Source organism: Haliotis asinina, chromosome 13 (genome assembly GCF_037392515.1).
Source record: "Haliotis asinina isolate JCU_RB_2024 chromosome 13, JCU_Hal_asi_v2, whole genome shotgun sequence".
NCBI lineage: Eukaryota > Metazoa > Mollusca > Gastropoda > Lepetellida > Haliotidae > Haliotis > Haliotis asinina.
In genome coordinates this window covers 20,331,966-20,349,546 of record NC_090292.1, presented here as the reverse complement: position 1 = coordinate 20,349,546, position 17,581 = coordinate 20,331,966, and the positions used below count along the sequence as shown (strand labels likewise).

The 17,581-nt window shown below is 37.0% G+C and overlaps 1 protein-coding gene across 5 annotated transcripts in view; it reads left to right on the top strand.

Annotated features, from left to right (window-relative positions):
• Window positions 1–17,581, top strand: part of LOC137259219 (coronin-2B-like) — a 93,051-nt gene that overhangs the window by 34,490 nt on the left and 40,980 nt on the right. For 3 of the 5 annotated variants that reach the window (XM_067796830.1, XM_067796832.1, XM_067796829.1), the window contains exon 2: window positions 7,859–7,921. In XM_067796830.1, coding sequence (XP_067652931.1) covers window positions 7,916–7,921 — 6 coding nt within the window. In that variant the 5' untranslated portion in view covers window positions 7,859–7,915. Of the gene's footprint in view, window positions 1–7,858; window positions 7,922–8,880; window positions 8,966–17,581 lie in introns of all 5 variants that reach the window. The other 2 variants (XM_067796831.1, XM_067796828.1) reach the window with 1 other exon arrangement.

The following is a 17,581-nucleotide window of genomic DNA, read 5'->3' as shown; positions in this document are numbered from 1 at the left end:
GGGTGGTGGCAGGAAGGACAGGTCTTTTGGAGTCAGTCGGGGAGGTGGATTTCATAGGAAGATAGTAGGGGATTTATAGCAAACAGTCAGGGAGTTGAATATTGAGGTATCATGAAATAATAGTAGTTTAATAAACTGCTTTGACGAGGTAAACTTACCAACACCTATAGTAAAATAACGTAATGCAAACACCGGTTATAACCTGTCTAGACATAACCCTTGTCTTAGTGAATGGTTTGTCTTACAGTGGGGTTCTGATTACCTCAGGCCAGGATTTTAACTCTGTAAAATTGTGTGTTCATAACTTATACCTTTTTCAATAGAATGTCTGTGAGGTAAGTTTTACTACTTTTGACAACAGTCTTTGTCTAAGCTATTACTCACACATGATGAAACTGATATTCTATATTTATAATTTCCTAAAATTTGAATGCTAATGTATTGCTTGTACTTGTTACAGTTAATGATGAATTTTGGTATGAATTATCATTTCATAATAGAGGCTTCAAACATTGTCAAAGGAGGCAGTGATTAAGACTATGCTTTCACGGTGTTGAGAACCTGGCAGGAAGCAAGAGGATGCTGCAAATAATTTTCTAAATTCTGGGAACATAGTATTTCTTCTCAATAATATTATTATATTGTGTATGCCATGGATATTGTTTATTTTCATATTTTCTGCCTCTATCCTATGTTTAAACAAAAACCCTACAGCTCTACATGGTCAAGAAAAAACATAGACTAGTGGTATGAGGGTCAGACAAAGTCAACACACACAGCCTGTTTGAATGGGGTGATATTCACAGCAACACAGATAGTGTGACTCTCATGAATAGTTGATCCAGTCTAGCCGCTGATAGTGACGAGAAAAGGGTGTGGTTGCAGAATGAAGTGTTCACTGTCTCCCTGCACCAAGCGCCCACTTACTGTAAACATCCCCAAACAGCGATATACAGCTGGGCTCCCTGTCACAAAGGTCTTGTAACTTTTGTCATAACATTTATATCTCCTATACTGATAGATACAAAAGCTATAAGAAAGGTTACAAGATCGTAGGCTTACAAAGGGTTTGTGAAACAGGGCCCTGGAAAGAGAATCAGTTCTCAACTTTTTAATGAAACATGACACATACTGTTACACACTCTGACAGTTCAAATGATGTTTTGTGTATTTGGTTTCAACTGGCACAAATGAATAGTGATTTGCATATACTTCTCAATTTTGGATAGGATTGATAGGAAAGTTTGATCTTTCCATGACTGATATAATATCTGATATTTAACAACAAAATTCTATTTTGGGCTGCTTAAAGTTACTGATAACTGAGCATATTGTTGATAAGGATTAGAGGACAAATGTTGTGAATGACACTCTCAGTATTTGTTTACAAGAAAGTTGCTGGGCTAGTTCTTGCCCCTTTCTCGTCCACTTGAAGACAGGGCATCAACTAGCTCAGGAAATTCTGGTAAAGAAATCAAGAAATGGTAGAGAAGTTTGTCAGCAATAATGTTTGCCATGAACATTGACTATGCTTCTTGTACGAACCAAGTAACAGGATTGGGTGGTCAGACTCAATGACTTTGTAGACACATCATCGCTTCCCAACTGCGCAAATCAATGCTCATGGTGTTGATCACTGGATTGTTGGGTCCAGGCTAGATTATTTACAGAAAAAACTAAACACGCTCACTCACTAACGTCTAAATGCCTTTGAAGAATTTCAAGATTCATGATTATCAATATGAAAACTGTGTTACCGATAAGATTGTTCATTGTCTTTCATGACAGACAAAAAAAAATCTTGCTCAGTATACTGATATGAATGGAATTTCGTTTCCCCAGGGCCAATAGTTTTTTTAACCAAGGGAGGTTACTCTGTTATGTTTACATGTTGCCACTTGAGCTTGACTCTGTGACTGCGATTCAAAAAGTCATTCCTTGTCAATATAAAGCTTTTTTTCATGTTTTTTGAAAGGTGGTTAGGGAGCAAATTGCTATGCGCGACAGTTCATGCTCTGGTTGTTTTTATGAGGGTCGATTTGATCGTTATTAGCGCCAATCGCGCAATCGAACGTCCTAGAATAGACACTGTATTCATGGTATGCTTCCAATATGTCCAGGACTCTGTTTTGTTAGAAGTCATGCATGAACATGTCACTGCTCACCAGTCAGGTGAAATATGCTCTTTTCCTTCAGACATTTTTGACTTTTTCTCTCACTGTTGTCTCTCTGATATCTGTTCAGAGGTTATCTATATTGATAACCAGCCCCCATTTTAAGTGATTATACCCCACCAACAGTAGTATCAAGGTTGTATATCATAGATTTTAACTGTGCTAGTCTAAAGAGAGTTGACACCAAAAGTAGTATAAAGATGGTTGACAGTAAATAAGTCTAGTATTGACATTTGACATTCAATTACTTTCGATGTGCAGTCAATGTTAAGCATTGGCTGAACTCTTGATGCACTCTCCACAGCAGCCCTCTGTTAGTAGGAAATGGACCCGTGAAGGTCTGGGGTAGAATTGGCCTTCAGCAACCCGTGCTTGCCATAAAAGGTAACTATGCTCATTGTAAGAGGCGACTAATGGGTGGTCAGACTCGATGACTTCAAGGTTGACACATGCTAATGCTGTGGATCACTGGACTATCAGGTCCAGACTCGATTTACAGACTCCCGCTATATAGAGGGAATATTGCTGAGTGCGGCATAAAACTAAACTCACTCACTCACATCAATATCTGCATCCAGTTACGAGAGCCCTGCAACACGTTTTACTCCCTCTGGTGCAATATCTCAGAAATTGCTGTCTGTGCTCAAATCTTGCCCATTCATCCAAGCTTGGAATAGTTTTCTTGAGATTTTCATGATTTGGGCTGAAAGCACCTTCTGAGACCAACAACATTTTGACTAACTGAGGGTTGTGTTGGTAATTGGTTAAAATCTCATAATTGATGACTGGTTTATTACAACTTATCAGTCATCAAAAATAATTGGTTAGTGTCATTTATAAAATGTATTTTTATAAAGAAAACTATTCCAAGCTTGGAAGAATGGATTTCCAGCAGAAGTGACTGACCCAAAGGTTGTTTACTACAAGGCATGTGTGTTCACCTCTTATAGTGGATGACCTCCATATAACCTACATGTCTCCGGATAACGGAAATATGTGTGTAGCTCACATCTCACCATTTCCCTGTTGTTTGTGGAGATGAGAATACACTGGTCACAAAATTTAGAGATTGTGATAAAATTGATGATGATACATTATGATTGTGTATTGACAGGTCACCATTCTGATTATGTATTGACAGGTCACCATTCTCATGGTGTATTGACAGGTCACCATTCTGATGGTGTATTGACAGGTCACCATTCTCATGGTGTATTGGACCCGTGAAGGTCCCGGGGTAGAATAGGCCTTCAGCAACCCATGCTTGCCATAAAAGGTAGGTGACTATGCTTGTCGTAAGAGGCGACTAACGGGATTGGGTGGTCAGGCTAGCTGACTTGGTTGACACATGTCATCGGTTCCCCATTGCGCAGATCGATGCTCATGTTGTTGATCACTGGATTGTCTGGTCCAGACTCGATTATTTACAGACCACTGCCATATAGCTGTAATATTGCTAAGTGCGACGTAAAACTAAACTCACTCACTCACTCATGGTGTATTGACAGGTCACCATTCTGATGGTGTATTGACAGGTCACCATTCTGATGGTGTATTGACAGGTCACCATTCTGATGGTGTATTGACTGGTCACCATTCTGATGGTGTATTGACAGGTCACCATTCTGATGATGTATTGACAGGTCACCATTCTGATCTGTGTATTGACAGGTCACTACTGTGATGGTGTATTAATGGGCCACCAGTCTTATTGTGTATTAATGGACCACCAGTCTGATGATGTATTAAGGGACCACCATTCAGATGGTGTAGTGATGGGCCACCATTCTCCTGGTGTATTGACAGGTCACTACTGTGATGGTGTAGTGAAGGGTCGCCATTCTGATGGTGTATTGAAGGGTCACCAGTCTGTTGGTGTATTGAGAGGTGACTCGTTGTACAGTATTCACCTGTTGAAATCCATACAATCTATTGATACAGCCTCGTTCGGTGTGATGATCTAACCTCTTCAGGTATAGCTCAACAGTGTGTGTGTGATCCATTAGGCTTAGTTCGCATGTTTACTCTTACAGTGTTTGTTTACTTTGACTGAAAGGGCTTACCGAATGCTGTGGTGTGTTGTAGCATCACAGGGATGCAAGTATTCCAGTTATTTTGTCTTTTTTTAACAGTTTTTAAATGTCACTCCTAGAATCCTAGCATTACTCATAGCTGACAGGAAGCAGAGAGGCGGGGGTGGCACACTTGTCGTGGCTAACAATACAATTATTCAGTAGCTGATTTTTCACTGCCTCACCTGATGCTCGTTAAGCATGTTGATTGTCTTATTGTAAACAGGACAGTCGGGTAGCATAGCGGTTAAAGCATTGTCTTGTCACACCCAAGATTGGGGCTTGATTCCCCACATATGTATAATGTGTGAAGCCCATTTTCTGGTGTCCCCTGCAGTGATATTCCTTAACCTTTAGCCTGCTGAATTAATTTCAGCATAAGGTGTTGATAAGAGGGTGGGTGATTTCAAACCGTCGATGTGTCACTAAATGAGGAACAACTGAAAAAATATTCAGCTCATTAATACTAGATAGAAAAATAAACATTATTATAAAAAAATATCCAGATAATTTCAAACGTACAGATATTAATTACAAGACAAACATAAATAAAGTAAATTTGGGTTTGACGGCAGCATTGAGAGGATCAAATATTGCCAAGAGAGGCATAAAACTATACTCACTCACACTCACACAGTCACTCCTTCACTCACTCACTCAAGTAGCTCTGTAGGTCATAATGAATGATTGAGTTTATCCCTAAGCTGCACACAGCAATTATCAAGATTTATTGCATAAATAATGAGTTTTGACCAGACAGTCCAGTGATCAATGGCATGAGCATCAATGTACACAATTGTAATACAATATAGTAGGGACAGATAAAAGCAGAAAGTCAACTAGAACAGTCGTATCATACACAAACACATTAAAAATGTTTTAATTCTACTTGCCCATTCATCTGTGTCTTTGATATTGCTAATCTGGGTTTGGCTACTGAACACTTTTTGGTATTCTTTTGATTCATTTAGCCGGTGGTCATCTGAGGGTGGAGAAACAAAATTTCGTAGCAACACCTTGATCAATGTCTGTCAAACTTTGACAGTCATGACAGGAAGATTTTTGTAGGGCAATGCCCAAACTGTTTCAATATCCGGTAGGACTGACAGCCATGTTGGTTTAGGTTAAACACACCTTGACCACAGGTCAGTCAACAGTCAAAGCTTGTTGGCTACTCAGATCCTGTCCTGTAATGACTTGGGTAAATATGTTCCTGAGTAGCTTATTCCAAGAATTTACTGTTATTTTGTCAGTGTAGCAGCTGAGGGGATTTCTTGGTGATAGTTCTCCTCCAATATTCCGTGGTTGTCAGGAGAAGCAGATAAATGGTCAGATTAAGCACAAGGGATCATTTTTCAAAGTATCACTGACATGTCTGCTCAAATCTGCTAAGATACATCTTAGAACTGGTTTTCAGTAACTCTTGTCGTAAGGGCCGACTAAAGGAATAGAATGGTCAGGCTCGCTGACTTGGTTGACTCATCATTGCAGCCAAATTGCTTATTTTGTTGATCACTGGATTGTCTGGTCCAAACTCCAGACCACCACAATATGGGTGAAATATTTGTGTGTGCAGCATGAAACAAAAAATAAACAAAATGTACCGTGTTTTACAATCCCATTGTACTGCTTTGACAGACTGACTTATTATCATTTTAGCTTTGGTCTGTGATAGGCTCATGAACGGTCCCGACTTGTTCCTTTGCTGGCTGTTTTCACAAACACGACAAGGATGGAACATTCTCATGAATCACTGTTACTAATTTGAAAGGAAAGGAATTACATGTACGTGTCAGACAAGGAGTGTAATAACCAGCCAGGTACTACACCCCTTTCAGACTGGCATGGTTTGTGGTTGCATTTTGAAGGATGATCAACATCTGCCCTGGTTAAAAGAAACTGGAGTTACATCCCTTAGTTGTAGTCACGTCCTTTAGTGTGTTTTGTGCTTGTTTCTCATTCTTTCCTATGACAATGACTGCCAAACAACAGAACTGTATCTGCTATTTTAAAGGTCACATGTAACATAAAACTCAACTTTGCAGATTCAGATACCTACCGGTATCCACTTACCGAAACAAATCATCCAAAATGCCAATTCAACCTACAAAGTTGAAAAAAAACTCGCTGAAAAAAAGCCGCAATTCACTATTTTTCCCCAAGTGGCACTCATAACGCATATGTAGTGAGTAGGTTTGCGGAGCTTGAAACAGTATGCTTGCCTGGAGTATGGGGTCGTGAGCAGTAGTCTAATCTTGGTTGTGTACATAAACTAGTAAATAATCTACTCGTTACATAAAAAAAACAAAACATGTTTATTGTGATAAGCAGACTCTGTCTCAGAGAAAAATCAATGTCTGGTTTATTGACACCTCTATGTCTGCCTCCCTGCGTGCTAGTGGCAATATGCAATGCACAATTTCAATCATTGATCACATGCAATTTGAAATTAACACCTATCGGGCTTATAAGCCATAAACAAAGAGCTAAGCATATCGGCAAATGAACCAGTGGCCTATGACAAGGCATTGTTACACATGAGTGCCCATCCACCAGCTCTGACTGGGTTCAGTATCGCAGCTGCTCTTCTTCGAGGGAGGTAAACCCAAGTATAAAATATTGCACTTTTGATTTGCGATTAACAAACCATACCCCGTACCCCTCCACCCACATTCTCCAGTCAAAGCTCATTCAGTTTTCGACCATCTACTGATATGTGGGTCTAGGGTTGTGGAGTGTGAAATCGAACTGCCAAATTACCTCTATAATCCCTTAGTAATTCTGTAACACACATAAGGGACATTGGCAGCACAATTTGCTGTGTGGAGTTGCTCCCCTTTGTGATGTCTGCAAGCTGTGTCATTCTTTCGAAATCCAGTTCACCTGATAATGTTTCTAGGTATCTAGATCAGCACCACACCCATGCTCTTTGTTGTTTCCAAAAGTGGTTAAATGTCAAACCTGCCTCATCTTGTTATAACTGAAATGATATTACAACCTGTGATATAACTGAAATAATGACACAAGCTGTTATAATTGAAATGATATAAACCATGTTATAACTGAAATGTTACAAACTGTGTTATAACTGAAATAGTATTACTGTCTGTGTTATAACTAAAATAATGTCACAAACTGTTATAACGGGAAATAATGTTACAAATACCAGCTGTGTTAAGACTGAAATAATGTTACAAACTGTTATAACTGAAATAGTATTACTGTCTGTGTTATAACTAAAATAATGTCACAAACTGTTATAATGGGAAATAATGTTACAAATACCAGCTGTTTTAAGACTGAAATAATGTTACAAAATGTGTTATAACTGAAATAGTATTACAAGCTGTGTTATAACTGATATAGTGTTTCAAGGTGTCTTATTACAAAAATAGTATTACGAGCTGTGTTATAGCTGAAAAAAATGTTACAAGCTGTGTTATAACTGAAATAATGTTACAAACTGTGTTATGACTGATATTATATAAATGTTTCGAACTGATGTTACAAGCAGTGACATAATTGAAATGAGGTTATTACTATAACTGATAGTTACAAGCTGCGTTATAACTGAAATATGCAAACATTGCAACGTTTTTGTTTTGTTTCCAGCAGATCCATGTGACACCAAGGCCAGGTGATTAGTTAAGGCTCCACACAGCTGTCACGATGCCGGTAAGTTTATGGATTTCGACATTGTCTGTATTTGTACATAAGTGATTACCCTGTATTGATTTGCAAGTAGTGCAATTGTGATTCTTTTCCCAAATTTCATTTGTTTTTCTGTTCCAACACTTCAGACACAACATCAGCAATTATCTTTGTCTCACTTGTATTTCAATTTGAAAGCTGCGTAAAATGTCGCATGTGTAGAGAATTGTTTATCTGTTTCATGCAGTTTTGTTTCATAGGTGTGCTTGGCTCACCGTTAGAAACACAAATTCTTGTCACGGTATGACAGACTAATATTCTATTCCTACATTTACCAATTTGTGACAAAGTTGAAGCACTTACAACTGATTCAGAATGTCATCCCTTCAGTGGTGTATTCACCCCCGAAGATCTAAGTTACAATTGGTTAGCACCAACCCATGCTTGTCGTAAGAGGCGACCGACATCATCTGGTGGTCAGACTTGCTTACTTGGTTGACACATGTGGTTGCATTCGAGTAGCGTAGATGGATGCTCATGCTGTTGAGCACCGAATTGTCTGATCCAGACTTGATTATTCACAGACAGCTGCTTATAGCTGGAACATTGCTGAGCGTGTCATTAAACAACAAACCCACCAATTAATGGAGAACCTGTCTTTGGCACCATAAGTATTTTTTGATTCATAGACTTGCATGAATTTTGAAGGCTGACCCTACACAAGTATGAGTCCTTCAGCATTAGGAATCGGTTTGCCTTTTCCGAATTCAAGTTTGAAACCAGGGCAGACCATGGTTGAGCTGAAAAAGTGCTGACTACGGCTTAAAATAATTTGATTACTTTTCTTCATATCACTATTCTGAGTCCTTTGACTTTTTCCTTTTTTTCCAGTACTACTGTCCACACACCTACTTCTGTACATGAAAATACCACCACATTTTTCATGATCCTGTTTATACTTTCGTTCTGTTGTTCTTTTTCAGCTTTTCAACTAAGCAGTATTTAGTAGTGCGAACGAAACAAATACACTAAATTATCTCCCTTGTTAGCGAGAGGACAAATATGGAGGTATATTAGTTGTACCAGCATGGTGTTTGCCTCTGTCTCTGGTTCTGTAACACTGAGATGACTTGTTTGATTTGAGCTTTCCGTTACAGCTGGTTAAATTTTTGTGCTTTTTGAAAATTTGAGTGCTACTTGAATTTTTTTTAGCTAGATTTGTTGCATAACTTTTGCGTGTGATATTTATATTTTTATGTGTTTAAGACAGAATACACTCAGGTTAATTCATCTATTTTTTCATAAGTTCTACCTAAATGTATGTATCTTGAATACGTTTTTTTTAATGTTTTCTCTTAATATGAGTGAGCATTTGGGAATCATGATTATTTACAAATGAAGTCTTTAGAGGTTTTTTTAAATGCAATTTTTAAATCATAGATCTTGTTTTTGTTATCAGTTACAAATCTCTTTAAAATTTGTAATTATTCAGTGATATTTATTTTTATTTCTTCATCAATATTGCTGATATCAAATTTGCATCTCCTCTTAAACATGTTCGAGAAGTGTTTACTTTGGATATTGTGTTTGTCATGTTTATTTATATGCAGCTTTGATACAGTACATCCACCATAACAAATAAACTCATCATTAGGCTGGGTCTCCTTTTATTTCTTGATTTACGAATTCACTGGTCGCATTTTTTTTTAAGAGTAAGAAAAAAAATTGAATTTTTTTTCGCCACTCAAGAAATAAAATCCTGATGTTTTCATTGGTAAAAAATTTTGTAAACTTACAGTTTATATTTGGATTGTATTCTGCCCCATGTACACTTCATAAAATGTCCAACTTTTTAGAATTTAGAAAGAATAATACTGTGCCTGGTGATTTTGGGGTTTATTTTCTCTTGCCTTTAGGTCCTCTGATAACAAAAATGTAAAGATAATTTGTATGCACCAAGTTTGGCCATCACATGTGAGACTTAGGGCCACAAGAAGTTTGCTATGCAGCAAAAATGATACAAATCACGAACATAGGGTAGTGGATATGAATATTTGGTAACGAACACAATAACAAGTCAATTGTTGATGTATTAGTCATTATTTTCATGGGCAGTAGTGAAGCCAAGTCCCATATATCTGGTGTTCCATATTTGAGATTGCGAAAAGGAACATTGTATAAAAGACAATAAGATTAATTCAGATGCTATCAGCTTTAGCGCACATGATGAAAATCCTCAACATGTTCTTCCAATTTCGTTTTTAGACTGTTTAACACGTCATGTTTTTGAGGTGTGGTACTTTTAATAATTTTATAAGTATTTTTAATCCAAATTCATCAATCAAATCAAACAAGTCACAATCTTACCCACTGGAGTTACTGGTGTATTAAAGTTAACAACTGCTTGTTGCCATGGTTATTTGTAATTCCGAATGTTTTCATCGTCAGTTCGATTTAACATCTTGTTCACTGCAGGTGCCATGTTTTAATTTTCTACTGTTGCATGGTAATCAGGCTGTTAGTTTTTTCGCTTTTAAAACATTTTCCGTTGCCATGGTTACCATAACAATGCTGCATGGTTTCTGTGCACTGAACAGGAGTTTCCATGTAATCTTCACCGTCTCCTCCTAAGAGTATCTATCAGCTTTTGGCAGTGTGAATGAAGCCTACGTCATGCATGTATGTCGGCTAATGACTTCTCAAACACTGTGCTAATATTCACCTGTGGGAAATAGGCCAACATAGATGTGTCTTTTTATGAAAAATTGATGTGCTTATCGACCATATCGTATGCAAGCCTGCTTTGCAAATGATTTCATCACTTAGCTGTGGGCTAGAAGTGTGTGCTTATTAGCTCAAAGTAAGCACTCTTGTTCTTGAAAAGAGAAGCACTCAAAAAGGCACTTATGACATTGAAATAGAATATGACCTTGAAAGAAGAAGCACTTACGGCCGAGGAAGGTGCTTTGATGACCTTGAACTAAGCACATATGACCTTGACGGAAGAAACCCTTATGTTTTCATTTAAGGACATATGACCTTGAAAATGAAAGCAGAAACAATTATCTTCAAAGAAGTGCTTATGTCCTCCGATAAGCCCTTATGATTTGAAAGAAGGTAAAACAAATGGGATACCTCTCTCATTTAAGTGAAGTAGTGTTCACCACTTGTGATGACAAACTGCTGCCTTGTTCGTTTCTTGTAAGCCCTGAAATATCCATGAAGATCGCTTGTGAAGATCGGGGTAAGAATTGGTCTTCAGCAACCCATGCGTGTTGTAAGGGGAGAATAACGGAATAGGATAGTCAGATGCGATGGCATGTCGTTGTGACCCAATTCGTATATCGATGCTCATGCTTTTGAATCTGGATTGTCTTGTCCAGGCTTGATTAACTGCAAATTGCATATAGCTGGAATATTGCTGAGTGTGGCATTAAACATGAAAAAGGCAGCCTGCCAACCCTTCAAGATAGTCTTAGAATTGATTTTTACAACATATAATGACTGTTTTTTTTTATCTAAGGCTTAAGGCTTACAAATGGCATAGTGCTGCAAACATCTTGCGGATCAGGCTCCTGAATGAACTCTTTTTGAAATGTTGTTCCAGTAATTGTCTTAACACTACTTGTACTTCCCTGCATGATTTGATCATGGTCTGTGTAAGACATCGATGTGTTTTGGTTTAAGTCGTAGGTAACACATATGTAGTTACTTGAATTGTCACGCTGTTGTGAATATATTGTGTATGCATGAATCATGGACTAACATGGCTGAGGCAAGTTTGTGTCTTCAGATGAAACGTTTATTGTTTATCAAGATCATTGATTGGCTATATTTATAATTACGTGTTGCTGTTAAATTTATAAATGACAATTCACCTCTTTTGAACCTCGTATAAGTGTAATAAACAAAATGAAATTCATGTTTCATTAAGAAATCTTTTCCGCAAGAAAGGGCACATGTTCTTGTCACATCGTTTTAAATATTGTCAAGTATCTGTGATTTCATCAAACTAATATTGACAGATTCTTCAGGTTTCAAGAAATCTTTTTGAGTTCCTTGTATTTGATTGTCATTGGGATTGATGTAATGTTCTTGACTTTATTAACATCCTTGATACACATCTTTATTTTGTGTGTGAAGCAATGGAGAAAATAGTTTCCAAATGTTGCTTGCCTGTCAGGATAGGTATGCCTGAAATTTACTAGTCCCAAAAATCATTCACTTGCACGAAATTTGAATCTAGAAACTGATTACAAAACTCGATAAGAATAAGTTGTTGTGGGCATGTCATGTTTTTTTGTCATTTAGCTGCTAATTCCATGAACACTTTTATCAGACCTTAATCCTATATGATTTAAAAGTATTTTTTAACTTAGCAAGTTAGACATGGTGACATATTTGCAAAATGACCCCATGAAAATTCACTAGCCTATTAAGCCAGTGACTGAAGATTTACTGGCTAACTTGTGCTATTTCGCACTCTGGCATGAATCCCATTTCTGGTGTCCACATTGTGATAATACTGGAATAGTTCTAACAGGAGAATAGAATCCAACTCAGTTTTTGCTGAGGCTCTCAGAGCCAAGATTATTGGTTTATTTTACCCAAAACGAAAATTCTTTAAGAATATACATCATTAAAGATTGGAAAAGACGTTCACACATTCGTGTATTTTTTATCCATGTTTATTAAATTTACAATAGAAGGTTAACAAAAATTGGCTCTGAATTTTGATGTGCTGTCAATTATCAGTTGCATTCCACTGAGTGAGAAGACGTGGGCAATTGGCTGAGAATGGTCCCTGCATTGGACGGAGTCTGTACATCATCTAGGACTAATGCATCTGACTAATGCATCTGTCTGTAACAATGTTCAGCTATTTCTGTCCAACCAGCTACTGGTTTCAGAGACAAACCGGTCACCATGGTGGATGTTTCCCTGACATAATCAATGTATAGTGATATATTGGCATTCAGTAATGGTATCGACCGTGGACACAAAAAGCTTCACAAAGGATCCGTGCGTCATTTTAGCACGTACACCATCTGATTGTTACTTCATGATGTGAGAGATATGCATGATTTGACAGGGAGGTTTTGGAAAAGAACGGTCAATATTTTACTTGGGTTGATTACAGGTGAAAACAGAAAGGCCATGTTCAGTCAACCATTCAGTGACATTACAGGGTTGAAGAATGGTTTGATCTTGAAATGTTTTTATTACCAGCATTTGTAAGTGTTGACATTAGCAGTATTATTTCGGCTTAGTGTAGCTCACATTTTTGGTTGGTCTGTGGTTGTTTAATCTTTGATAAACCACTTGATATTGCTAAAAGCACAGTTGAACATGACAAAGTCGTATTGGTTCCATAACATCTTGGTTGAAACCGAAGCTTACCAGACTGATATTTGACATATTTCTTCTTCTGGTAACAATGTATTTGTTCAGGAATGTTAGCACAGTTGTTAAAGTGTTCACTTGTCACACTGAAGACCTTGGTTTGATTTTGTGCCTGGTTACAGTGTGTGAAGACCATTTCTGTCCCCTGCGAAAGTAGCATAAAACGTGACAAACTCGTATTTGTTCAAGGGTTTTACTTCAGACATTTACAGATTCCAGTGATTTTATGGTCTATGTTTGATGTGTAATTTTTCTTTGGTTTTGCATAATGACCTTTCAGTTGTCTATTTAACTTCTTAAAATAGTTAATAGAAAAGTATAATTCTTTATGGCAGTGATCATGGTAGGTTTTATACGAATGAGTGCAAAAATAAAATTATATACATGTAGTCCAAATCTGTGCATCTTCAGTACAATCCTGAATCATGTTAAAATTTATTGTTTTTCTATATGTCGCGATTTTAAGGTACTTTTTAAAATTATGTAGATCAGAATCTATGCGTCCAAAACCTGTATGCAAAATATTTTTTGCATGGTTTTATTAATTTTTTGGCGTGAAAAATGCATGTTTCTGCGTTAATGTGAACACTGTTTATGGATAACAACATCTTTGCTATTTCTATGATGCAACGTTTTGGTATAGCTTCTTATACTGTTATTGAAGCAAGAAAAAACGGTATGAGACACTATACCGAAATGTTGTATCGTATAAATAATAAAGAACTTGTTATCCATAAAGTATTAGACTCCATTATCCATCAACTTCTAAAATGCCAATCAAACAGATTAAAATAGTTAATCGTCAAACTCTAAACCCGTTATACTTGAGTTGTTTAAGATTGAACTGGTATGTCATGCTATTGTTCTGATCATGCAGTTCTAAATGTGCATGTATAACATTTTGTATTGTTGATTTGGTAAGCACAGTAGGAATACATATACTGAGGGAAACAAATAAGGGATCACATGAAAGCACAAGTGTTCCATTGTGTTTTTTTTTTTCAGTTTCTATAAAAGCTAAGCCATAAAAGCTTGGTAGAAACCTTGGAAAAAAGTAAGGAAATGTTCACTGAAGATAGATAAACTGCATGCGATGCTGTCAGTTTTGACAGTTGTGACAAGAAGACAAGTAATGTGATGACTGAATGTAGGTTATTGCCCTCAGGGTAGAGTCTGCAAGATGAACATTCATTTGGTGTAAAGGTGTTGTGTGAAAACAGCACACAGATGCACCAAATTTTATTTATGCTGTATTTCAAAACAATTTTTAAAGAGAATGTAGTTTGAAACACAGTGAAATATTTCAATGAAGGTCATATGTTGATTTATGTCTCCCTGCCTCTGTTGTCCTTCCTTTGATAAGGGTCACACAGTTGTCTCCCTTAGATTAACTGGGGTGGTTTGGCCATATAGTAGTACAGGTTGCACAACACAAATGTTTTCCCATGGACTTCTATAGTAACCTTTTATTTTTTTTTTAAATCATCCATTCATTCCTTGTACACATAGGTACAGCCTTAAACTACAATAAATCACAATTTTAGACAACAACACAGGCACAAGCACAAGAAGAGGAACACATCAAACCCAGATTCTCACTAAATGTCACTACTTGAAAACATCTTTTACAGACGTTAGCATAATTTATGGTGATAAAAGTGACAGCACTAAATTCTTCAAATTGTGATCAATTTCAATTACTGAATACATGTGCTTTTAAAAGGCAGAGACATTTTTCACTATTTCATCCAATCTGCGGACACGTGTAATATGTTCTTTTAAGGGAAAGTAGATTGAAACTTTGTAAATTTCAGTAAACGTTATGATTTGATTTGCCTCTTCTCTGTTGACATACTTGGGACACAGGTCACAGAGTTGTCTCGTTTAGGTTTCCCAGGATGTGATGAGCATTGGTTTGAATCTCAATCTTTGAATTCAAGCCCCTGTTGAGCACAGTACCCATGGTCTTAGGTGTGTTTCACGTCTGAATGCCAAAATCCAGACCAGATCAGTCGTATGGAGAGTTGGTGTTTCACGTCTAAATGCCAGAATCCAGATCAGATCAATCATATGGAGTGTTGGTGTTTCACGTCTAAATGCCAGAATCCAGACCAGATCAATCACATGGAATGGTGCCGAGTTCAGAATTAAACAACAGTCAAACCAGCAGAAATACACTCCAAGTACCATTCAAAAACAGTACAACACTGAGCTCTCTGACTCATTTGTTATTTTGACCAGAGCAATCCATTAACATTTTTTTTTTTAATTCTCCTGTTTGAAGTAAGCATGTCAGAGCTGAGTGGTGATTGAGATGACATTGGTCCATTTTTGAGTTATCACTCTTGTTTGTAATACACACAGAAATCTTTGAGATGCTTTTGTTCCTGGTTCCTGGAACAAGTGGCGATAAAATGATCCTAATGAAAAAGATGTGTAATAGCTGGCAGGTCAACACAGGTCAATGCTGAGCAGGGGCCCGTTTCACAAAACTCTCGTAAGCCTAAGATCTCGTAAGTTTTCTCGTAGCATTTGCACCTCCTATGTTACAGTATGCCAGGTACAAGAGCTACGAGAAAAGTTACGAGATCTCAGGCTTGCGAGAGTTTTGTGAAACGGGCCCCAGGGAGTCTGTCAATAGATGTCTATATGATCTATACACTCTCGAACTGTGCTTGCTTGTTTCAGTGAAATGTTCTGGAGGAAAACAGACCTGCAGACAAGAAAGTTCTTGGATTAGTTGAGAGAATGAAGTTAAAGAATCCATTTTGGTTTTGAAAATTCCAATTTCAGTTTTGCATGCTTTTTTTTGACACCCCAACCTAAAGTGACTTAGAGTTACATACAGATTCTGTCTAAAGACATTTTTGTTCAAACAGTAACTTAGAAACTAATGGTTGGATTGTTCTCAAGTTTAGGGACCACCATCTTTATCTCAAGGAGGGAGGCAGCACAAATATTGGTTGTGATATTTTAATATTTTGAAGAATTATAGGAATTTAAAACATTTAAGGTAAAAGGTTTGTTCAACCAGTTACATGAAATCACTTTCTTTGCACTATTTTCGAATTTAGGAACCACCTTCTTTGTCTAACATAGAGGTGAAGTGTAAATTGTGATCATGGTGTATATTATTATTTATCTGAGTCAGACTGATTTGAAAATGTTAACTTTAAAAAGTTTGTTTAACCAATAACATGAAATTGGAAAACACTTTTTAGTTAAAAGCAGAGATGCAGTTCAAAGTTTGGTTTGGATTTTCTAATTTTCCAAAGGGTTACATATATCGTGTTTCTCTTTGTAATAAAACATGACTTGTGTAAGCACACACAAAGACTTGAGACATGATGAGAATTAATGCTGCCCAGACATCACTTCACTTAAACTTGTACTCAGAGCCTGAATCAGCATATATTTTGGTCGACTATACTTGAGTATTTAATTGTCCTATTAACCTGTGCACAGCCCAAGTGGTACTGCAAGACTTATGGACTGAATCTAACGTCTTTATATAGAGGAATGTCATGTTATTTGAAGACTTACTGATTATAAGTTTTGTTTCATAATATTTTTATGAACATAGAACTTCGGCAGCTTATAGCAGATATTTTCTTTCAGTCAACACTTAACTAAGGGCTGCAATGAATACACTGTGTGGCGAATTCATGAATATAATATTGTCGTTAAGTCACAATATGAAGCCCCCATGTTGACTGTTTATTTGTTGTAGTAATAACTAGTGATCTCACGTAACACTCAAGTTTGGTGTGTACAACACTAGCAGCTCTGGTCCACAGTACCATGTGCAGCCATTGCAAACTAACATGACTTGCACTACTGCAAGGCTAGTACGCATACATCACTTTAATAATGGCTCAGGTAAAACAGGTTCAGGTAAAAAATTGTAAATATTCACTCATATTCGGTTCTGTTGACCACAAATATTGTATTCATGAAGGGCTATGGTTCGATTCACTGAATATGTGACTGTATTGCAATAGCTCTAGTCAACACATTTCTTATGAATTTGACTTTTAATTTTTACGTACATGTGTGTCACATGACTGAAGCAGTTGTTCAGATTGACATGTTATCAGTGGTTCTTGATGTAATTTTGCTTACCTATTGTAGTGACAGAGGTTGTTTGGAACGTTCAAAACTTAATTGTGGAGGCACTTATTTTAGTGTAGGATTAAATAATTTTAATTAAATTTAAGTTTAGAGAAGCTGTTCCTGTTTCAAGTTTCAAAAAACATTGTTAATTTTAAAGTACAAATTGAT